Genomic DNA, 24,210 nt, shown 5'->3' on the forward strand with positions numbered 1-24,210 from the left:
CATGGAAGTTGTCATAAATATTAAGCATTTCTGCAAAGAAGATCTGTTTTCAAAAACTTGTGTTTGGAAACTTCTCAGTATTTCAAATGTTAACTGATGTGGGAAAACTGTCACTGACTAAAATGTAGTTTCAAATGACAGAGTATCATGGTGGAAAAGCATTATCACATAAAATGAGCATGATAAGCTTCTAATGACACACAGTGTCATGTTAATTAACTGAGCAAACAGACTGAAACTGAGCCTCAATCTTTATGATAACATACTTCTAAGTATGTTATATCAATCTGCAAACAGTAAACTGCTATTGCATTCCTTTTTCTAGTGTAAAAAGGTGTTTGTTCATGATCTTTTTTAAGAAGGCTTTACAACAAATCTGATTCTGCTTTAGAAATTATGCTATGCCTCAGAAAAGGCATGTTGGAAATACTGGCTTGCCCTGTGTGAAGTGGGTGGTTTAGATTGGCAAAAACCTGTAAGATCCATTACAATTGTTAAGGTTAACAGTAGAAAATCTAGCAATAAATCATGTCCCAAAACACCACATCTGTATATCTTTTAAATACCACCAGGGATGGTGACTCCATTCCAATACTTGACAGGGCTGCTCTGTTGAAGCTTGAGGTCATTTCTTCATGTCACATTTTCCCTATTGAAAATGTCCTTTCTTGAATACTGTATCCAAGTGGATTTGCAACTTGTGTTGTGAAAACTCTTTATATTAGGTAATTCATAATTGCACACACAGTTGTATAATGGTACACACTATGCAGTCATTGAAAGTATTGTCCCTTCTGATGATGTTAAAAGCACACCATTTATATGAAAACATTTGATTAATGATGTATTATAGTGCCAGGTAGACAGTGAAGGCTAAAGTCTTGTTCAGTCCCCTTTTTTCCCAAGTCTACAAGAGTATACAAGTCAAACAACATATTGCATAAGAATTTTTCAAAGGTAAAAAGAGAGGATCTTTCTTGAGAAATGAGGTGTAAAACTTGTATCTACAACAGAGGCAAGATACAGTCCTTGGCAAAAGAATATTCCATTTTCATTTCTTTAACCTGTTCAGCTCAACCTAGTGATTTTATAGCCTGTTTGATCAGACAATTATAAAAGAATCCCTTTTAAAAAATGAGTCTTTTTCTGAATTTTAGCAGTGACAAAACAGTTTTAAATGTATACATTAAGAGTGAAAAAGAAAAAATTATTTTTACTGGGGAGTATAGCGACACCAGAATAAATTTTTCCATATGAATACTTCCAATGCAGAAATCAAAACTTTACAAAGTAGACCACTTTCCACTAATCATGCATGACCAGAGTAGTACAAGGCACATTTAAATTTGTAATAGATACTTGAAATTAAGATTTCTGAGAGTAGTGCTTATTTACTAGTCTAATAACATATATCTTTTTTCTTTTCTTCTTTCTGTTGCTTGAGCAGATCTGAAAGTCACTTGGTACAGCAAAGAAAGAGAGATCAAACCATCACGGTTTTTCAGAATGACTCAGTTTGAAGACACTTACCAGCTGGAGATTGCTGAAGCTTATCCAGAGGATGAAGGAATCTACACTTTTGTGGCTAGTAATTCTGTAGGCCAAGTGACAAGCACTGCTACATTGAAGCTAGAAGGTACAGTGTGCAACTAAAACAATGTCTTGTATAGATCACGTTCCAATATACACTGATATACATGTTGTAATATACACTGATATGTGAGTTGTTGTCTGTCATGCTGTCTTTTAACTCAATTAATTGCTACCATTTACAATGCCCACCGCATACATTCCTGTCTCCAAAATACACGTCATACACAGGAGAACTTTCACATCTTAGCAATGCTCCATACACCTCACCTTTTCATTCTCACCTGTATTAGAATCTGTTCTGCACCTAAGTTGGTAGCAACAGAAGTTCTTTGCTCACACATTTTTTAATTTGACTGTGAGGAGAACCTCCTAAGAGGTTTTTTATAAAAGAGGGTTTTTTAAATAAAATAAATTACTTTGAAAGTGTTGAAATACATGTTAAATAATGATGTGTACCAGGTACTTCAGCAGCTGAAAGTAAAGGTCTACGTTCAGATGAATTGATAAAATATTGTCCAAAGTTTTCATTCAGAAATATTGTCTGGAAAATTTGCTATTTAAGTTATATATTGTAGTCGATGTTATTTAGCTGCAAATATTTTGTTTGGTTTTGTATCAGATTTTATAAATGAAGCATTAGAATAAGTTGTGCTGTTAAGTTTCAAGTTAGATAAAAAGTCTTGAATGAGAGAGAAAATGAATTGTAGTGTAGGGTAAGAAATTAAAAGTTGGCATGCTTCTTTTTAGGATTTAAAAAGGTTGAAGAAGTTACACCACTATCCTACTGGCATGTTTCTTCATCTGTTTCACTTAAGGAGGAGTCTATTGGCCAAAGGCCCACCTTTATCCAGCCTATTTCAAGCTGCAGGGTATGCAGCGGGGCATCAGTCAAATTTCAAGCTAGAGTCTTTGGCATGCCCAAACCAAAAATCCAATGGTTTCATAATCAACAACTCATGTTGCCGACAAAAGACTCAGTTTTCCACTTTGATGAGTCTACAGGCACAGCTGTACTGATAATAGTAGATGCTTTCTCAGAGCATGCAGGCCAATACTCTTGCAAGGCAAGGAATAGTGCTGGAGAAACAACTTGTACAGCCACACTTACAGTGACTCCAGAAGGTAAAGCCCCATTTTTACTTCAGAGGGATTCAATTGTTGTATACCACACTTTCATGCTGTTACTAGCATTCTTCTTTCTTTGTTTCATACCTTATACCAGCTAATGTTAGTAATACCTACCATCTATAACCCAGCCATCCTCATTTCTTCTGTTTAAACTGTAACATTCAGAAGTTTGCAAATTCATATCTTGATATAGGTCAAAGAATAGAGTCATTTTACTGAAGGCATTCAGATTTTTAAAAACAAGTAATGAAGTGATCTCTATAGCCTTGACTGAGATATTTTGCATTATCCTGTAGGAAAAAAACAAACAAAACTAACAAAACCAATACACAAAAAGCTTCTTAACAAGGTCTATAATACGCTTTCAGCACTAAAATGGAAAACTTCAGTGAAAGAAGTGACAAGAGTCAGCTGTGTATCAACTGCATGACTAGCTTAGGCATCCCTCATCAGTCATATGTGTGAATAGATAATCTTTGGGTTGAGAGTAATGCATCTGGCATGCTGAATTTCAGATTACTATAATTCATTTTCATCTTCCATGCAGTTTGATTTTGTTCAGTGCATGCCCCATTAAAGTTCCTTAGATGCTAATATTGTTATTTTTGTTACTTGATTACACAGTGCAAGCCATAGATAGGCAAAGTTCTGGGAAAGATGTAAAAGAATCTATCCAGTCACAGGCTATATCAGAATTTCATGTTGCTCCTCTCTCAAAGAAGAACTTTAAAACATATGAAAAAGAATTTAAATTGGTACAACAACCATCACAGGAAGTGGGTGTACAGGTATTTGAAAGCATATCAGAAAGTTTGACCATGAAGACTACATCAGCTGAAGAAATGGAAGCCAAGCAAACAAAACTTCTTTCACAAAGATCCCAGAGAACCAGGATCTCTATGACCACTGCTCAGGAAATGAAAGATGCCCCTCCAAAGATTCTCTTGCAACTCAGAGACCTAACTGTGAAGTGTGGTGACACTGTTCAGTTCATATGTGGCTTAGAAAATGAATTCTCTGAGTTTTTTTGGGCCCATGAAGGTGAAAGAATAGAAGTGTCTGAAAAATCGAAGATATCACAAAATGGAAGTGTCCTACTGCTGACAGTCCTAAACGCTCAGCTGACAGATCAAGGACTGTACAGCTGTACTGTTTATAATGATTATGGAGGCACAACTACAGCTGCAATACTAACAGTCAAAGGTGGTTATCTGACTTTTAACATTATGACTTACCTTTTGCAACTTCATTATCACTGCCTATAACTAATTTTTATTTCATTTATTATCAGTATTTAACAGAGAAAGTTACAATGCTTTAGGATTTTCCCTCCACATTAACAGCTCTATTCATAACTGACATGCAGTATTGGGAAGCTGGCATTACATCTTCCCAACAAGTCACAAACATTTGAGGCTTTTTGTTCCTCAAATATTTCTTGATATGCAATAAGATGTAAAGCAAAAGAGGCTGGTGAGAGTTTTTACAATTTTTGAGATTTCCTGAAACTGGAGAATGTCAGATAAGCAATATTGAATTAGATACCTGGTCATTTTAAACTGTCTGGGTCCAGATAATTCCAGTGAATTCAAGGTTCCAATTCCAAGGTTGACAATATAGGTCAAAGTACTTTAAAGGATTAATAAGTGCAAGCACTTTATTACTGCACTGATTAATTTTCTTCTGTCATTCTCCCTGAGAAGTTTATTCTAAGACTTCTTCCATTTTCCCCCTGACATTAGTGTATTAAAACCCTAGTAGTGTTATGACTAGTGAAGACACAAAAAAAGTATTATCACCACCCTGGGCAAGTGATAGTATTTCTGCCAAGCTCAAAGGAATCAAGAGCAGAAAACTAAAACTAGTAATGAGGAAGCCACTGTCCTTGTTTGTTTGGCTCTTAGATGTTGAAGTTTCTTTCTTCACTCTTGAGCTGTCCAAAGTGCTTTATATAATCTTCTGATGCTACTTTTTAAATTGAGGCTCTAAATTAAAAGTAAAGATGTGCTTGTATCAAGCATTAAAAAACAGGTCTTGGTCCCATGAAAGTTTCGTAGGCTTAAGTGGTGTATAGAATTAGCCTAGCAGGAATAGGGCTCTTAAATATGTAATTACTCATGTTTATTAGCATTGTTGTAGAACTAATACACTGGAAAATCTTTCAATACTAATTATTGGGTGTGTTTCCCCAAAGTATAAGGATATGTTTTAATCCTGTAAAACAACTGACCTAATACTTTTCCTAACTTTATTCTTACCTAGCAAAAGAAGCACAAGCCACAGCAGTAACAAAAATCACTCTTGAATCAGATACTAAAAGCTTTAAAGCAGCCAAAGATTGTCAGTTTAAAGCATCTGAAGTTAAGCAGGAATCTTCCAAGAAAACCTCATACTTGTTTATATCCACATCCCAAAGACCATATGAAGCTGAGAAGCAAAGAAACAAAGTTTGCTACCCTGATGTTGTGCCATGTGAAGACATCACAGAAACTGATGCAGAAGTACCAGAGTTTCTTGAAACTCTGCCTTCAGAAACAACTGTAAAAGAAGGAGATGATGTGTTACTTTTTTGTGTAATGAAAGGTGTCCCTGCACCTTGTGTGGTCTGGCTGTGGAATCAGCTAATAGTTGAGGAGTCTGCATTGTGCTCCTTAAAACATGATGGGCCACTGTGCAGTTTAAGATTGTTGAAAGTTGGTCAGAACCACAAAGGTATATACAATTGCAGAATAGTTAATTCTGCAGGACAAGCCGAGTGCAGCACCCATCTGAGAGTGACAGGTTGGCAACTGCATGTTCCCTCAAGTGTCAGTTCCTCATGAATAGCATCATTGCATTCTACTACATTCATTCCCTGCAAGATGATAAAGAACAAGAAACAGCTCATTAGTCTGTGAATTGCTGAATTTTCCTTCAGGGATTTAAGGCATGATAAAGGCATGTTATATTAGAAACTTTCCCCCACCCTGCATAAAAGAAAGCAAACTGTATGGAAAAATGTACCTTGCCAAAAACTTTGACAGCATTTGATGACTGCTCTCTCTCTATCAAGTGTCTGAATTGGTCAGCATGCATATATGTGTTTGTATGTGTGACTTTCTCTGTTTTCACAAGAGAGATTGGATGGGTTTGCTACATAAACTGTTGACTGGCATCTTTAGCAGCTATAGCTCAAAAATCTTTTTAATTTTATTCTAGCTCCTGAAAAAATTATTCACGAGAAGCCGGAGGAGGATACTGAAATGGAAGTGAAAGGTACAGTTACCAATGATGTTACACTGAATAATTAGTACAAGTAATTTGTAACATTGCAAAAAGCTTTTTTTCTTCTGACATGTAGTGTCTGATGGGGGAAGAAAAACACACTTTAAAGCATATTGGAACATGTTGCATGTTTGTTTTGATATGCAAAGGGTTGTTTCCTGCATTATAAGGTTATTTTAAGTTTTAAAATATGTTTAAAACTTCAAATTTAAATTTTTGCAGCTACATTCTTAGCTTTTACTTCATGCTTTGCACCTGTTCACAGAGCTTTTATTGGTTCAATTTCCTTTTGAATGCATGGAATAGATTACATCAGAAGGAAGTTCTATAAATCTTAATCATACAATGTTTAAACAAGTTAGCGACCTAACATTAATCAGTTCAGTGGATACTATTGGATGGATGGATGGATTGAGTACATTCGAAAGCATTTGTTGTTTAGGGTATGAGAAAACTACACATTCCCATTGATTTCTTGCACCTTTTTTACATACATTAATTCATCATTATATATCTCTTACCCTGGCTTGCAGATACTATATGTGGTTTATGTTGCTTGCTTTTTCCCCTGTGCATAACACTCTGAAGTTAGTGGCTGTATTAGTTCGAATAAACGCCTTCTCATTTCATGTTAGCTACTTACTTACTTTTTAAAAAAGATATTTCAAAATATTTTTTCTCAATTGTTTGAACATTTAATCTACAAACAGAAGGGTCAAAAAGGGCGTTTATTCTACTGTCTGCAAGTCAGGTAAGATTTTCTTCTTTGCCACCCAAAGAAACACAGCTTTTCCAGGCAGCAAAAACATACACGCAGAAGAACATGCTATTTTGAACTTAATTTTTGCTTGTTCAAGAAGAAATTTCTGCAGTCTGAAGAAAGAACAGACAACGAACGGTTTTCGTGTCAATCTTTAAAACAGAGCAAGGCGTTGCGTTTATTCGAACAAATATGGTGAGTGAATTACTTTTTTTTTTCCTGGGTGTGTGATGAAATCTGTTGCATGCCCATTTTTTATTTCAATGTACTGCTTTTTTAATTTTTTTTTTTCAATCAGATGGCAAGCAGAGTGTGGCATCTTGTAACCCAGTGTCCTTCTCTTGCAGAGCAGCACAGCAAGGCGAGCCTTGAGGGTCGTGGGACAGCTGTGGCACTGGCTTGCTGCCAGAACTGTAGACCCACCTTCACACAGGGCCTCAAGTGTAGGTCTGTGTTGGTGGGGGACCCTGCACTGTTCCAGTGCAAGCTGGTGGCACGCCCAGCTCCCCACATGGCATGGTTTCACAACAACCGGCCGGTTCACCAGGACTGCCGCAAGGTGATCCGCACTGAGAGCGAGGAGCAAACACACCGTGCGAGCCTGGAAGTTCGGGATGTGCAGGAGCACGATGCTGGTAGCTACAGGGTATTTGCCATTAACAGTGAGGGCTCAGCCGAGTCCACTGCCTCACTGCTGGTGACACGCAGTTCAGGACAGCAGGGCTTAGGCTCCAAAGGGAATTCTAAGTGGATGCGTGAGAGTTGGGAGTGCCTGCTGCAGCAGCAACAGGAGGACCGACTGCGGGTGGTGCTCCGCTGCACTGGCTCACCCTTTGATAAGGGGCAGGAGGCTGAGCAGTTACTTGGGGACCTCTCCAAAGCCCGGGGCATGGTACGAACCATCCGTTTCCAAAGGCTGCCAGTGGTGGGGCCTCGCCATCCAGGGCTGGCATGTGGTAGGGAGCACAGTGGCACAGTGGCAGATGCTGAGGAGCTGCTAGACGAGGAGATTCGTTGGAAGCTTCAGAGGCTGAGGGAGGCAAAGAGGGCAGCACTGAAAAAGAAGCAGGAATCCCTCATGTATATGCCCCAGAGGGGCCCTTCTGGGAAGCCTAGCCCAGCTGAAGCAGCTGCCACCATAGATGGCTCAGAAACCCTTGCAGTGAAAGGGTATTGCAGGCCCAAGGCCACAGGGAAGAGATGGCAGATACCAGGTGGTCTCCTGGCCTGCCCACCCCTCTTTGTCCAGGAGATCAAGCCCCAAGAGGCTGTTGTGGGGCACAGCTGCACCTTCTCCTGCCTCTTCCATGGCCGCCCACAGCCCACAGTCACTTGGTACAACAATGCCAAGCCTGTGGGGTCCATTCGGGGCACTGCTGTTCATACCACAGAGTGTCGCTCTACACTGACCTTCCCATCCCTGCTACCACAACACAGTGGCACAGTCACCTGTGTGATCTTCAACCCACTGGGCACAGTCAGCACCTCAGCTGCACTCCATGTGAGACAGCAGATGCCAGCTTATAAGGCCATGATGAGGAAGGAGGAAAAGCAAACAAATAAAGAGGAAGAGAAGTTGAAGAAGGAAATAAAAAGGGAGAAAGAGAAGGGGGAGGAAGAAGAAGAAATTGGCCTGGATTTTGCAGAAGAACAGAGACTGCCAAGTGCAGTTCTGGACTCAGACTTGCTGTCGCTGCCTGTGGAAATCAAAATCACTGCCCCTACTCCAACACCAGAGCAAGACACGGCGATGAGGGAGATCACACAGCCCTCTCCAGACCAGGCTGCTGCTACTATAAAGCACAAGTTCAGGTTTTCATTTGATGTTGAAAATGAGCCACCTCAAATTGTGGCAGAAGGCCCAGCATACATTAACTGCCACGAAGGAGAGACAGTGGTGTTGAAGTGTGCTGTGTCTGGACAGCCCCCACCATCTGTGGTCTGGTCCCTGAATGGCCAGAGCCTCTCTGCTAGTGAGAGGCTGATATTTGAGGAAGGTGAAAACGGCATGTACCACTTACACATCCAAAGAGTCTCTGTCACAGATTCTGGTTTGTATTGTTGTGTGGCCAAGAATGTGGCTGGAACAACACAGACGGCCACTGAGCTGATAGTACAGCCCAGGGCACCCAGATTGTGTAGCAAAGAGGGAGACACTGAGGAACTGTCGGCCATGGACCATGTTCTGGATCTCCAAGGCATCAGCACACTTGGGAAGGATGGAGAGGAACAGATCACATGCTCTGAGGGGAAGGAAACCCACCTAGTCTGGTCCCTGAGTCTGCCTTCAGCTCTGGGTGAGCAGTCAGAAGAGGAGTGTGAGAAAACTACTCATATCAGGGAAAATGAGATGGAAGAAGTGAAGGTGCCAAATATTATGCCAGGTTATGCAAGGAAAGAAACAGGTTATACAGAAATAACCATGAGATGTACAGATGGTAATTCTGAGATAAGGCAGAACAGGGGAAAAGACGTCTCTGAGGAACACAGTTTTGGAATTGATATTTCTGATATATACCCTAGCATGCCCACAAAAGAGCATGAACTAGTGGCCAAGGACTCAGGTCACTTTTCAGAGGAGCTAGAGGCTGAAGGAGACAAGGTTATACCACATAGGGATACTCTGTCCTGGGATGTTCTGAAGTCACCATGTATGGAAATGAAAGAGCAAACTCATGCCTCTGAGCAGTCTACTCTGTCAAGGGAGTGCGAGGTTTCACAATTTTTCATTCCTATACCACCTGTGGTGCAAGGGGGGAGTGGTGTTTACATGGAGGAGAGCAATGTCCCTGCCTGTGAAACAAAGTCTCCTGATGTGTCCCTTGTAGAAGAGCCAAGTGTGCCCCATCTGCAGGGCACCATTGCAAGCACACTCACAAAGGAGCAGTTTGGCTTTTATGACTTGTGCACAGAAGAGCAACAGAACAAACAGGTCAGGGAGCAAGGGGAATCAATTAATATTGAACAGGACATTGAAATTGATGATCACCTTTATAAAGAAGAAATGATTGATGATGGGAATGCCACACGGTGGGAAATACAAGATGATGGACAAATGCTTCAAGAAACAGTGACTGATGCTGGCAACTCTTCTTTGGATCTAATCCTGAGTCCTTATAGTGCAGATATCTCAGGTCAAGATTCTACTGAAGAAGTTAAGGTTCATGTAGAAGAAGTGAATTTCAAAGACCAACTGTTGTCATGTGAGATTGAAGAGAGCAATATCACATTTGATCTGAAGCAGATTGTGGAGCCTTTACCAACTGCAGAGACTGTGGACACAGAACAAGCACAAACCACTTTGGATCTAATCCTGAGTCCTTATAGTGCAGATACCTCAGGTCAAGATTTTACTGAAGAAGTTAAGGTTCATGTAGAAGAAGTGAATATCAAAGAGCAACTGTTGTCATGTGAGACTGAAGGGAGCAATATCACATTTGATCTGAAGCAGATTGTGGAGCCTTTACCAGCTGCAGAGACTGTGGACACAGAACAAGCACAAACCACTTTGGATCTAATCCTGAGTCCTTATAGTGCAGATACCTCAGGTCAAGATTTTACTGAAGAAGTTAAGGTTCATGTAAAAGAAGTGAATATCAAAGAGCAACTGTTGTCATGTGAGACTGAAGGGAGCAATATCACATTTGATCTGAAGCAGATTGTGGAGCCTTTACCAACTGCAGAGACTGTGGACACAGAACAAGCACAAACCACCTTGGATCTAATCCTCACTTCTCCTAGGACAGAAAATTCTAGTCAGGATTTTGGTGAAGAAGTCAAGGTTCATGTAGAAATGAATTCCAAAGAGCAACTTTTGTTGTCTGAGACCGAAGAGATCAATACTGTATTTGATCTGAAGCAGATTGAGGAGCCTTTACCAAGTGTGGACACAGAACAGGCACAAACCATCACAGGTCTAGAGAGTGTGGAGGTAGGAGTGGCTGGGCTCATCTCCACTGTGCACCAGCATAATGTGCTTGTGGAAGAGATGTCTCTGAATGAGGAGCTGTATCAGAACTATGGGATACAGGAGGAGGAGGAGGATGGTGCCCAGGAAGAGGCACAGCCAAGTGATATCAAAAAGGCCTATTTGCAAGTCCCTGGTGGGGATCTTGGCATTATCACGATGTCTGCTGAAGTGGGATCTTCTGCTGAAGAAATTAATGAGTCAGAGGTGAATGTATGTGAGAAGGATTCATCTGAGGGACAAATTCATAGTTCTCTGGCAGAGTCCAGAGCAGATTTCCAAAGAGGAGTGGAGGAAACACATGTGTGGGAGAGTGGGGAAAAACTGGAGACCACAGACTACCAGATTGACAGCTTTATTGCTGACCTAAAAAGAGCTGTGTATGAAAAGAAACTCCAGGCTGGGCATCAGGATGTGGAAGAAGAAGGTTCTGGCATAGAAAAAATCTTTGAGACAGGAATGAGCATTTCCACTTGTGAGAGAGAAAGCAGAGATTCCTCTGAGGAGATGAGCAGGGACACCCAACAGGAAAAAAATACAACCAAGGGCTTCTCTTTTGGGCAATATTTACTTGATTTAATAACAGACAATCTTGTAGCACAGAAAGAGCAAAGGAAGGAGTCTTGGGGTGAGAAGAGGACTCCCACTGAGGAAGCCTCTGAGAACAGCCTGGATGCAGAAGGACTGTGGGAAGACAGTTCTGCAGATCCAGAGCCCAGTGCTGTGGAAGCCTCAGAGCTGGAACCTGACTTGACCCTGGCCAAGTATTTAAGGTCAGCTGGGATGCAGGAAGCTCCAGATCTCAAAGGGACAGTTCAGAAGGAGCAGCAAGAGGTCATCACTTCATTGGAAGTGGAAGAGGTTACCTTCAGCATGGTTTATGACTACTACAACAATCAGCAGGAACTTGCTCGACCCTTCTCTCCTGAGTCAGAAATGTCTATAGAACTGGAGAGCAGGAGTGGAGAGGAGTCACCTGATTCAGACCGCTTCTACACACCTCCTTCTTCAGTGGAGATCTTTGAAACCGCTTCATCAGCATCCTACCACACACCACTCAGCACACCCGATCGTTACTCCACTCCATCTGAGGGCTCAGGCTACAGCACACCACCTGAGCGTTACTCCACTCCATCTGAGGGCTCAGGCTACAGCACACCACCTGAGCGTTACTCCACTCCATCTGAGGGCTCAGGCTACAGCACACCACCTGAGCGTTACTCCACTCCATCTGAGGGCTCAGGCTACAACACACCACCTGAGCGCTACTCCACTCCATCTGAGGGCTCAGTGTACAGCACACCACCTGAGCACTACTTCACGCCCTCCCAGGATTCAAAATGCAACACACCATTAGAGCACTACTTCACACCCTTTGAGGGGCCTTACTTTGCTTCAGGGGACAGTATGCCACCGGAAAGCTACCACACACCCACTGGAGAGTATATTGATGCCCTGACCATCCTCCCTCTCCATGAAAGGAGGCAGCAGCTTCCAGAGGAGCAGCAGGCTGAGGTATTTAGGACTCCCTGTGAAGCCCTGGAGCCATCAGGCAGGGAAATGCCACCTGCATTTCTTAAGGCATTGAGCAGAAGGCGGCTGTATGAGGGCAGCACGCTGAACCTTGTGGCTGAGGTGGTAGGTGTGCCCAAGCCAGGTGTGAAGTGGTACCATAATAAATCTCTGCTGGAGCTGGGTAAGAGAGTGAGGATAGAGGAGGATGGGGCCAAATGTGTGCTGGAGATCACTAACGTCCAAAAAGCCGATGGAGGACAGTATCTATGCCATGCCATCAACATTGTTGGAGAAGCTAAAACTATCGCGCAGGTGGATGTTTTGTCTGAAGATAGGCAATCACTAGCACTGCCGCCCCCTGTCACGCACCAGCATGTTATACACTTTGACCTTGAGCAAAACACATCTTCAAGGTCACCTTCCCCACAGGAAATCCTCCTGGAAGTGGAGCTTGATGAAAATGAGGTCAAGGAGTTTGAGAAGCAGGTCAAAATCATAACCAGTCCTGAGTTCAGCCCAGATAAGAAGAGCATGGTGGTTTCCCTGGACGTCCTTCCACTTGCTTTGTTGGAGCAAGCTGCAGGCTTGGCTGTAGAGGGGAATGATGATATAAAAATTGATTTCCAAGTAACAGAAATGCCTCCCCGCTTTGCTGTGCCCTTTGCTGATGTCAAGGTAATTGAAGGCTCGGAGGCAGTGTTTGAATGTGTCGTAACAGGTACTCCCATCCCAGTGGTGCAGTGGTTCAGAGGTGAAACCCGTGTGACTGCTTCCACAGGAAAATATGTTGTGAGTCAGAAGGAGGGACTTCACAGTTTGAAGGTCCAAAATGTAGGTCCTTCTGATGGTGGTTTGTATCAGTGTCAGGCAAACAATAGGCTAGGAGAAGCAATGTGCAAAGGCTCTCTTCTAGTCATGGCTCAGAAGGGAGCAAGTGCTGAAGTGAGCAGTGAGACTGTTGTGGGCAGTGAATCACACAAGCCCCAGAGGTGTGACTTACTTTTGAGTAAAACTGTGAGCCCAGGTGACAAGTCAGAAATAGAACTGGAGTTTGAGTTCATGTCCCAAACAGATGACTCAGAGAAAGCAATAAGACTGCTTGCGGTGACTCAGCCAGAGCAGGAAGTGGAAGGTGAGAAGTGTGTCAATATTAGCTTTGATGTGTTTGCAGAACCATCCCCAGAAGAGCAGGTTGAGTTTAGAGCAGAGGACTCTGAGAGCTGCAGCTTTGAGTTTCAAGTCACAGAAATCCCTCCTAAATTTCTAAGGCTCATTTCTGACTACAGCACTTTTGTGGGTGCCTCTGCATGCTTTCAGTGTCTTGTGACTGGTTCCCCCCGCCCAAGTGTCTGTTGGTACAAGGATGGAAAGTTGTTGGAAGGGGACAGGTACTGTGCACAGGAAGAGCAGGGGGGCACTCATAGCCTTACTATTGAAAACTTGATGCAAAGTGACAGTGGGCAGTATAAATGTGTAGCTACTAATACGGCAGGAACTGCTGAATCTTGTGCCATGTTAACATTGTACTAAATTTCCATGATTTATTTCAGAGTGCTTTTTGGAACACTCAATGTTTTTACGCTGTTGTTCACTGCAGGTAAAAATGCAGCACTCAGTTTAGGGGCATTGTTTTTCATTCCTTTAGGGATGAAAACCACTCCATTGTGGACATATTTCTGTCTTGCTTGAATTTGCCTTTGTTGGGGAATTTAAGAGACATTTCACTTGTGCATATGTTTTGTGCACACTTTCTGCACCGAGGTATATTTCAGGCTCCTTCCAAGCTCCTTACTCATTCTTGTAAAGATATTTTGACAGTCATTTATGTAGGACTAATTCTTTCATACAGTGTACATATTCCTACATTTCTGTAACAATTCTGTAATTGTTTTATGTAGGCTGTTAATCACCTTAAAATGTAGAAACTGCCTTTTTCTTGTAACTTGAAGGTACAGTCCTTGGTTAGTTAGGATATAGTTCTGTGAAAGAACTCCCTAAACTGGTATTCCCCCTTCTCACAATGTTGTGTCAGAACATGTGAGTCTCACTGATTCAAATCCTGTGTTTACAGTTTCTATCACTGCAAAATTATTACATCCATGAGCCTTGGTGGGGTTTTTTTATTTGTTTGTTTTTATTTTTTTTGTCAGTGAATTTATACTGTTGCAAAGAGAAGCAACACAATGGGAAGGAAACAATTTTTTGCATTAATAGAGACTGGCAGGATTTTTTTCTCTATTACCAAGTAATAAACATGAAGCTGTATTTTGTACTGTATCATTAGAAGTTAAAGAGAAAGGAGAGGGAGCATAATAAATCAATGATGTAACTGTAAATTCATTAAACTATTTTTGGTTGTCCCTGTATTCCAGTGTCATTCATTTAAAAAAAAAAAAAAAAAAAAAAAAAAAAAAAAAAAAAAAAAGGTCAAAAAGTGAGAAAATTTTATGCAGTATTCTTTTTTTCACATTTTATCTCTACATATTTCCCCCCTTTTTTTCCCCCAGTTAGTTAAGTGTTTTATGTGTCAAGATGCCCAGAAATAAGTAGAATACAGTAAATTGCTATCTGTGACAGTTTCTCAGCAGAAGAGATTTTTACATTAATGACATTAATGTTCTCAATATGAGTACATATTTCGGTATTTAAAATAGCATTACTATTTAGAAGAAGGAATCAGCAGCAGCTGGCATAAATCAGAAATATATCTACTAAGACTATCTTACATAAACAATGATGAATTGTTTAAGAAATTGGTTAAGAAAATATGTTAAAAGTATTCAATTTGTTAATATTTATCAGAATTTAAAAAAACACTCTAATGCATGTGCCAGCTTTCCAGTTACCTATACACCAAAGTGAAACCTTGAGTTCAACAATCCTAAGCAAAAATTATTCTTACTTTGATTACCTGTTTATGAGGTTCTTCCACTTATTTACAAATTGCTATCAGTTACCTTGCAAACTGCTTTAAACAGCACAGAGCTTGTAAGCATAACTATTTCTATAATACATTCAGTTATGTTCATGCATGTTCTGATTTCTGAGTTTGATGTGTCCTCTCACTGAAGTCATCAGCATACCTCTAAAACTAAATAAACTTTTCACACTATCACTTCACTCATCTGGGATAGTGATTTTGATCAAAAGATTCATTTTGACAAATTGTCTTGCCCTATATAAAATTAAAGTTGGGATTGGCAAGTTATAATGACTCAGCACATGGTGAAAATCACTGGAGTAGTTAGGCTAATACCAATGTGCCACTTCAGTTTCTTCCTGTTCATGACCTCATGATAAATATTTAAGATTTTACATTGTTAAAGGCAGAGATAATCATGGTTTCTCATGGGTAATGGTGGTAGGAAAGAGAAGCATGAGTGTCTGACCCAACATTGTTCTGGGAAAGAATTATTTCATGATGAGTCCTTAATCTGTTCCTTGTGCAGATATGTAGCCCTAACTGATTCGTTAGATAGCAGAAGTCCCTGGGGAATTCAATATGAATTGTCTGATGTTATGCATCAGCTGAAACATGAGGTGTCTTTGAGGTTTAAATCCAAAGAGGTCAGAGAGCCTTGGGATAGGTCCTAAGCAATTATGATATGTGTTTAATTTGCACATAAATTAATTGAAATTTTTAGTAGTGATAGACCCATAACTCCTTTTTGAAACCATCAGGTCCAAGTTTATGTTCACATCTGAAGTATACGGCCAAACATCTTTATCTCTGTGTAGTAGTGTTTGTGGTTTATGTCAATTTAAAACTCTTGGTTTAAGTTTCATGCACTATCCAGGAGCAGTATCACATACTTAAGGAGAGACAAATTCTCACCTAAGCTACCTAAGGGTATAAACCTGGAGTAATTCTAGTTTTGAATACAACCTACTCTGGGGCAGCTGGTATAACTTAGAACCATTATTGACCACCTCTTTTCAAAACATTGTGCTTTCACAAGAATTACAGAACTCACAATTTCATTGTCATGTTTAACGTTGTCTTCATTTCTTTGAGCCAAGATTCTTAAACAAACAAAAAAAAAAAAAGAAAGAGGATGTATTATGTTTATTTGTTATCACTGTCTATTTGAATGTTAATATGTGTGGCTAATTTGTGAAATAAATATGTAAATTATTTAAATCCATTGATTCTTGTACTTTATTAATTTCACAGGCATAGCTAAAATATTAAAAAGTGTCTGTATAGTTTTTCTGTCATGAGTATCCAGGAACACAAAACAAGGTGCATTATTTTTTTGCCACATTCCTATACTGTATATAAAGCATTCTCATGTGTGTGTTAGCACAAGTTCCATTCTGCAATTCTCATACTTGATTTTAGGCCAAATTCTGCCATCCATTCTCAAATTCACTAGCACACTGTATTTCTAGGAAAATTGCCTTACTGTTTTAACAGTAGGTTAAATGCTGGGTGGGTAATAACTGAAGTGAACTAGTGTAATGTTTTAGGGTTTTTTACTTAAGTATCTTTTCTCTGAAGTTAAATGCTGTATGCACTGTGCCATGTCATGTATATTATGATATTTGTGGCAAGATTAATAACTGTTAAAACCAACAAGAATGAATTAGGTATAACATACTCTGTTCTTCAGATTTGCTGTTTGAGTGCAGCAAAATAATTATCTCAAAATAAGTTTTAGAATTTAAAGTAATGTGACTGAGTGACTGAGTGTGTGGAGACATTTATTCACTCACACTTCTTTTAGTGTTGTTGTGGGTTTTTTTGTTGTTGTTTTTTTAACAACTCTCATATCTTTCCAGTGTCAAATTCTGTGGATCTTAACTGAGCAAATTTGACTCAGTGAGGACAGCAGGATTTGATTTCCAAAGGTTTTCTTCGCGCCGTACTCTTTGTGGTTGGCTTATGTTCCTCGTATTTCACTGATGTTTCTAGTCTGGAGCATCTGAGAGAATAACTTATTCTTGATGTCTGCTTCCTCTCTTTTTTAGATCACCATTAGAGCAAAGTGGTCCCATGTGTGAATGTATAAATTCGCAAAGGCAAGATAAAGAAAAATATTATAGTACTCTGTCATCTTTTTCTCTGGTTTTCTGAGAGTTTTAATATGCAACATTCTGGTAGGGAGGAGTTTAAAAGCAAAGGTTTAAATTAATGACATTTTGTCAAGTGTGTGAACTCGTCATTTTAGTAATGGTGGTGTGGTTAGCATAAGGGGCTAATGACTAAAACAGTATAAAGCTGGTAGAGGAGCAGTTCTTGGTGTGGTAGACAAAAGACAGAGTTGAAAGAGATGAACTAATGGTACCAGAAGAAAAGTTGGTGTACTGAAAAGCTGATGTTATTTTTCCAATCCCAAGTCTGTCATTCTGCTTTTTTTTCTTGGTGTTTTGAATTAAATCAGGGTCTTAGCACTGCTCTGCTGTACTTGTTTGTGAGTATATGTACAAATATGTAAGGCACATACCACTTCAATTACATATGTGAAATGCACTAATATTGCTTGAATGCTACTAGTGCTGTGCACCCTGCTGGTATGCCTAACCCATACTGTGATGTCAGGTTTAAAGAGATACCCATGTTCATCCAGATGGGAAGTAACCTGACAGCACAGTGTATTTTGCTGGTTTTGGCAAGTGAAATTGAACAGCAAAAAGGACCTCATGTTCACTGTTAACTGCTGTACAGTATTGAGAAAGCCTCCAGATATATAAAAATAGTTGCATTAACTCTGATTATTGTTATCTAAAAGTGTTGTCTTAGACATTCTGGTAAAACTAAACAATTTTTTTCCCACACAGATATCACCAGCTCTCTTGTTGTGTCTTCCGAGGAAGCAAGAAGTGAAGGCTACAACAGAGGCCTTCCATTGCCTGATAGAGATAAAACACTTGAATTTGAACTTGAAAAACCAGTTTATTCTAGCAAAGTAAAGATTAAAATAGAGGAGGGGGCCAAAGCCCCTATTTTCATCAAACAGGTCTCAGATGTTGAAATCTGTCAAGGAGGCACAGGTAGATTCTTTGTTACTGTTACTGGCAGCCCAACACCCAAAATTCAGTGGTTTTTCAATAGTATGAAGGTAACCCTGTCCATGAACTGTAAATTACTGTTTGCTGGCAATGACAACAGCCTAATCCTCCCATATGTCAGTGTGCAGGATGAGGGTGAGTACACATGCATGGCCAGCAATGTACGTGGTGAGACCACATGCAGTGCCTACCTCTACATGCGTCAACAGATGCCAGGGTTCCCTTGGTTTGCCAGAAAGCCAGAGAGTGTGAGATATGCACCAGGCTTCACTGCAGCCTTTGAGTACACCATGACTGGGTATGCATGCCCCAGTGTGCAGTGGTTCAAGGGGAATGAACAGCTCTTCCCTGATACATGTCATTCTGTCATTCACCACCCTGATGGCTCAGGCTCCCTGACAGTTTAGGAGTACATGGAAGAGGACACTGGACTCTACACGTGTAGGGCAGTGAGTGTCCTGGGCGAGGCTGCATGCTCTGATGAGCTCTTTGTGCTGCCTGAAGAGCATGTTTTGTGTCAGCAAAACCCAGCCTTACAATACACTGTGGTAACTGAGGACCAATGTCCCCTCTCCTGTGAGGAGGATGATGATCTTCTTGCCATTGAAGTACTCAGTCTTGATGCCACAAGGGAGCCCCCAGCCCTCCTTCAGCTCCAGACAAGCCAGACAGAGCATGCGCTACCCAGAGAGGACATCTTACCTGGCCTACCACTGGCCTGCTTGGCTGCCCAGACTGTTGAGATGCTTGTCCACGTGGCGACAACACAAGAGAGCATCAGGCTTCTAGCAGAGACACTGCAAATCCTACCTGCTGGCCCCCAGGGTGTGATACCTGCAGCAGTGATGGAGACACGACTGCTGGGCTGCCTTGGGACTGCATCTGCACAGATGCTCTTTTCCAAGGAGCAAGTCATTGCCAAGGCAGAAAAGCAAATGGCTGCTCTGAAGACAGAGGCTTCTCATGCCCTTCTACAAGTGTCAAGCGCCACTGACAGCTATACTATACATGGTGACCACACCCAGGTCCTTGAAGGCTTCCAGGGAATGCAAGGTGAGCTGAAGGCTGAACTCAGATTTCCCTCTGAATTGGCCTTCACTACACGCCAGGCTGTCCATTGGAGGACATTTCTTCCCTGGTAGCAGCAAAGGAAGATTTTGCTGCAAGAATCCAGGAGGGACAGTCTGCGAAATTTCCCTTGATGCTAGAAGAAAACCAGCCAAGCCAAATTCTCAGTGAAGAGAGTCAGCCCACTGCTCAGATTCCAAAAAGCTTCAAACTAGCCATAAACTCTCAGATCAGAAATGCATTGAAAGATGCAGTGGTAAGTGAGCAAAACCTCTTGTTTTCAGAATGTTTGGCCAATAAAGAAAACATTGAGTTACCGGCAATAAACATCACCAAGGAACATACACACACTCTATGCACCTGTGTTGTGACAACAGGAGAACTCACTCCCACAGAAATCCCAGCGTCCTTAGGAGAAATCAGCCTTCAGACAGCTGACCAGAAAATGATCATGAAGGAGGCTTTTTATTCTCTTATTTCTGAAGAAAAACATCTCTTGATAGATGAAAAGTCCAAAGCATTGCCAATCCATCCCAGTTCACTTCTGGGAAAACCTTGTGATGAAACCATTGAGCTGTATCACCGACAGGCTGAGAGGACTATGGAGGCAGAAATACCCAGAAATACCCCTGGAGAATCCTGTGTCTGCAAAAGTAATCAGTTCTGTGATTGGGCATTGTCAAATCAAATATATGGGTGCAGCTACAGCCACTGATGATGTAGTCTCCTCAAAGTTTCCCACTGAGACACCCACAGAAATACAAGGAAGGAGAAATGGGAAGAAATATGTGAGGAAAAGGGTAGAGAGAGTCTGGAATCTAGAACTGGGAAAACAGACGATGAGCTTGGCAGAGGGAGCTATCCTATCATCCACAGCAAACTTGTCAACACTGTTGTGGAAGAAGGGGAAAGCATCAGTCTGATGACTGTCATAACAAATGTTAGAGAAGTAAAGTGGTACTTTGAGGGTAAACTGGTGTCTTCAGGTGACAAATTCAAGTGTTTGCAAGATCAGGACAAGTACACACTAGTAATAAGTAATGTGTTTGGGGACATTGATCAAGGAGAGCACATCTGTGAGGCGCTAAATCAAGGTGGAAAAAGAACAACAGCAGCAACACTCACAGTTGTTAAAGGAGGTTGGATTATGGGGAGAAAATGCTGCCTTTTCTAATGCACTGCTCTACTAATGCAACTGTCCTACTATGTGTCTGTATCTGCATACAAATACAATGTTAATGTCGTCACGCCACTAATCAGAGGGTCTTATTTCTCTCTGGATTTATGGATTTATTTTTGCAAATTCTCTCACTTCCCTCACTCCAGTCTTTGGTCAGGAACTTTTTTTCTTCCTGTTCTCATCACACAATCATAGTCAGTACAGCATCAGAATCTCAACCACTTCTCCCATTGTTGCCTGTGAAATGGATCTTCCTTTCCCACTTTTCTCACTGCTGCACCCTTTCTCACTCTTTAGAGGCATTACACAGGTTCAGCACAATTTCTCTTTTGCACATTAATTTCTCATAGCTCTAGGATTCTGTGGAATATGTTTGTACCTCATTGTTGTTGTACATTGCTGTTGCACATTGTTTTCCCAGTATCCCCATTGTGATTTCTGATGCCATTATGCACCATAACATTGTCTGTCCACTGAGTCCAGTAATGCTTATATTTCTTACAGATTTTTTTTTTTCTTTTACAGTCACTTTATGTAGGTTGCGAGTAAAACACTTCACTGTTAATTTCCAGAGTGTTAACAGGCAGGGCTTTGAGTTACTCTCTGTTTCTGATTTCAGTTGCACCGATCCTGAGGAGAAGGCTTGAACCCCTGGAGGTGGCTGTAAATCATGTGGCCAAGTTTACCTGTGAGATAGAAACTGCGCCCAATGTCAAGTTCCAGTGGTACAAAGCTGGCCGAGAGATCTATGATGGAGACAAATACTCCATTCGTACCTCCAACTACCTCTCAACATTGGAGATCACAAGGCCTCAAGTTGTTGACTGTGGAGAGTATAGCTGCAAGGCTTCCAACCAGCATGGCAGTGTAAGCTCTACAGCACTTTTAACAGTAACTGGTAAGTACAGACTTCCAAGCTCTTCTCTGCTACAAAAATTGCCTTGGTAGATTGTAATACTTTCACTGCTCCACTTAAACATATTTGTGGTAGGGCTCTTGATTGATATTGTAATACTTAATCTATACCTAATTTAGGCAGGCACAAACAGAGAGAAGAACTACATTTAGGGAATGCTGCTTCTAGGTGCTTTCTTGTACACAGAAAAAGGAATCAGTGTGAAAAGTTTCAGAGGGGAAGAAAGGAGAAAGGGAGAGTGAGAAGAATTATATCATCAAAGGAATGGAATTGCTTTGTGAATTTATTCTTGAAGAAAGTTTATTTAACTTCCAGACAACAAGAAAACATACACTTTTAAGTTGGATTTCTTTGGTGTAACAATCACTGTGCAATTATCCTAGCACTGTATCATCTTCCTGCAGCCGTACACAAGCAGGCTATGCAGCTATGTGTACCTGAATGTGTTCCATGGCCAAAGGAAAACTCTGTGTGACTGAGGAAATAGATCTTAAACAAAACAGGGTTTAGAGTTGTTTCAATTTGCAAACATTTTTGCCTATTGAGAGTTATACAAATTTTTTTTTTCTTTGTTTCTTTTGTTTTTCTTAGAAAAACTCAACTTTTGAGCTTTAAGTGTATGATGGTATTTCTACTTTGACTTTTTTCTTTGTGGGAGGAGTCTTCATGTGGTCTTTGCTAAGTGCCAGATGCTAGAGACTAAAAAAAGATGCACAAACTATGAAATGCATGCAAAACTTGTTCATCTTGAGGGAGTGGTACATAAATATGTCATTCTTGGGGAAGGAAGTTCTGGGGTGTGGGTTGGTTTCCTTTAGTTTGTACATTGCTCCAGAGTTTCAAAATGCTGTCATGTTCTGGAACAATATACAGACCCAAGAAGTAAAAAACCAAAAGCCAAAATTCATCATCTTTAAGACTTCTTATCCTTTTCAATGTTGAAAGGGCTTAAGAGTGTCCAGTGACAAACTGGCCCCTCTTACTCTCTGTCCCTGGCACATGTGGAGAAAAAGCATAAGTTCTGGTCTTCAGTTTTGGGTAACATTGAACTCCTTTGTTTTGCAGAAGCATTTCCACCAACATTTCTTACCAGACCTGAATCTATCACTACTTTTGTGGGCAAAAGTGCCAAGTTCCTGTGTACTGTTTCGGGCACTCCAGTCATCGATGTGTCCTGGCAGAAAGATGGCACAACCATTTCACCTTCAGACCACCACAGGATCTCCAAAGTGGAAAATAAATATGTTTTAGAAATTTCCCTTCTCACCACCAGTGATAGAGGGGTTTACACTTGCAAAGCTTCCAACAAGTTTGGGGCTGACATTTGCCAGGCTGAAATGGTCATTATAGACAAGCCTCACTTTATTAAAGTTTTGCAGTCAGTGCAGTCAGCAGTCAATAAAAGGATACGCCTTGAATGTCAGGTAGATGAAGACAGGAAAGTAACAGTAGGGTGGACAAAGGATGGAAACAAAATCCCACCAGGCAAAGATTACAAGATTTATTTTGAAGACAAAACAGCCTCACTTGAGATTCCTCTGGCTAAACTCAAGGATTCAGGCCATTATGTGTGCACTGCCTCAAATGAGGCAGGAAGCAGCTCCTCTTCTGCCAGCGTCACAGTCAGAGGTAAGACCATGCTACACTCCTTTTTACCTTTGCTCTTCATGGGTTCCCTATTTCTTCTTTTGCAGGCAAAAGATTTCTTTGGATTGAAATCACACTGTGAACTCTTCTCAGACCTTCCATCAGGTCAATTCACCTCTTGTTTTTTTCTCCTGCTGTCTTCTGGTCTTGCTTCATTATTTCTTTCACAAGCCAGATTCAAGGATGAAAGTGAGAGATAGATGGATGGAAGATGCAAGAGAAACCCCAAGAACTGCAGCTCAGCAAAGATCATGCTGATCTTTTCTGAAGTCATGTTTTGTTCTTATGCTAAGAAACAATCTTTTGAAGCTTTGTATTTCAGCCTTTCTTTTTCCTCTTTTCCTTTTCCTGTTATCCCTTTTCTTCCCCTTCCCCTTGCCTTCCTCTTTCTTCATCTTCTACTTTTCTTCCCCATTTTTAGAGCCACCATCTTTTGTGAAGAAAGTCGATCCATCTTATTTACTGACCCCAGGTGACTCTGCACGCTTTCAATGTAAAATCAAAGGATCTCCTGAAATCCAGGTTACTTGGTTCAAGGACAATAAGGAGATCCGTGAAAGCAACACACACAGGATGTCTTTTGTCAATTATGTGGCTGTGTTAGATATTTTGGAGATGAAAGTTGATGACAGTGGGAGCTACTCATGTGAAGCTGTAAATGAGGTTGGAAGTGACAGCTGCACCACTGAAGTAGTTGTCAAAGGTCTGTTCTTCATGCTGCTGCCAGTCACTTTTTTTTTTTTTTTTTTTTAATGGTTGACTAATTCTTTCTTGCTGCATTTATAGAGCCTCCATCTTTCGTCCGAACACTTGAACCCGCAGAGATAGTGAAGGGAACAAACACCATTCTTCAGTGTGAGATTGCTGGCACTGGACCATTTGAGATTAGCTGGTACAAAGACAAGAAACAGATCCGCAGTAGTAAAAAATACAGATTGACCTCTCACAAAGCTATTATTTCTTTGGAGGTGTCCTCATTTAATAGTGCAGATGTTGGTGAATATGAGTGCGTGATAGCTAACGAAGTTGGAAAGTGCATATGCAGTGCAACATACATCTTGAAAGGTCAGTGGAAAAAAGAAAACTCCACTTACTGAAGGGATTGGCAGGAACCTCTCATTTTGAAAGTGTCTTTTCTTTGGATTTGTGGGTGGCTACAG

The 24,210-nt window shown here is 40.9% G+C and overlaps 1 protein-coding gene across 28 annotated transcripts in view; it reads left to right on the top strand.

Annotated features, from left to right (window-relative positions):
* TTN (titin) overlaps nucleotides 1-24,210 on the top strand; it is a 250,969-nt gene that overhangs the window by 34,026 nt on the left and 192,733 nt on the right. For 27 of the 28 annotated variants that reach the window (XM_068138463.1, XM_068138479.1, XM_068138485.1 and 24 more), the window contains 6 exons: nucleotides 1,448-1,636; nucleotides 5,920-5,976; nucleotides 21,107-21,385; nucleotides 22,469-23,032; nucleotides 23,472-23,753; nucleotides 23,837-24,115. In XM_068138463.1, the coding sequence (XP_067994564.1) occupies nucleotides 1,448-1,636; nucleotides 5,920-5,976; nucleotides 21,107-21,385; nucleotides 22,469-23,032; nucleotides 23,472-23,753; nucleotides 23,837-24,115 (1,650 nt within the window). The remainder of the gene's footprint in view (nucleotides 1-1,447; nucleotides 1,637-5,919; nucleotides 5,977-21,106; nucleotides 21,386-22,468; nucleotides 23,033-23,471; nucleotides 23,754-23,836; nucleotides 24,116-24,210) is intronic. The other variant, XM_068138491.1, reaches the window with a different exon arrangement.

Source organism: Melanerpes formicivorus, unplaced genomic scaffold (genome assembly GCF_026170545.1).
Source record: "Melanerpes formicivorus ecotype bairdi unplaced genomic scaffold, bMelFor1.0.p_v2 SCAF_5, whole genome shotgun sequence".
Classification (NCBI taxonomy): domain Eukaryota; kingdom Metazoa; phylum Chordata; class Aves; order Piciformes; family Picidae; genus Melanerpes; species Melanerpes formicivorus.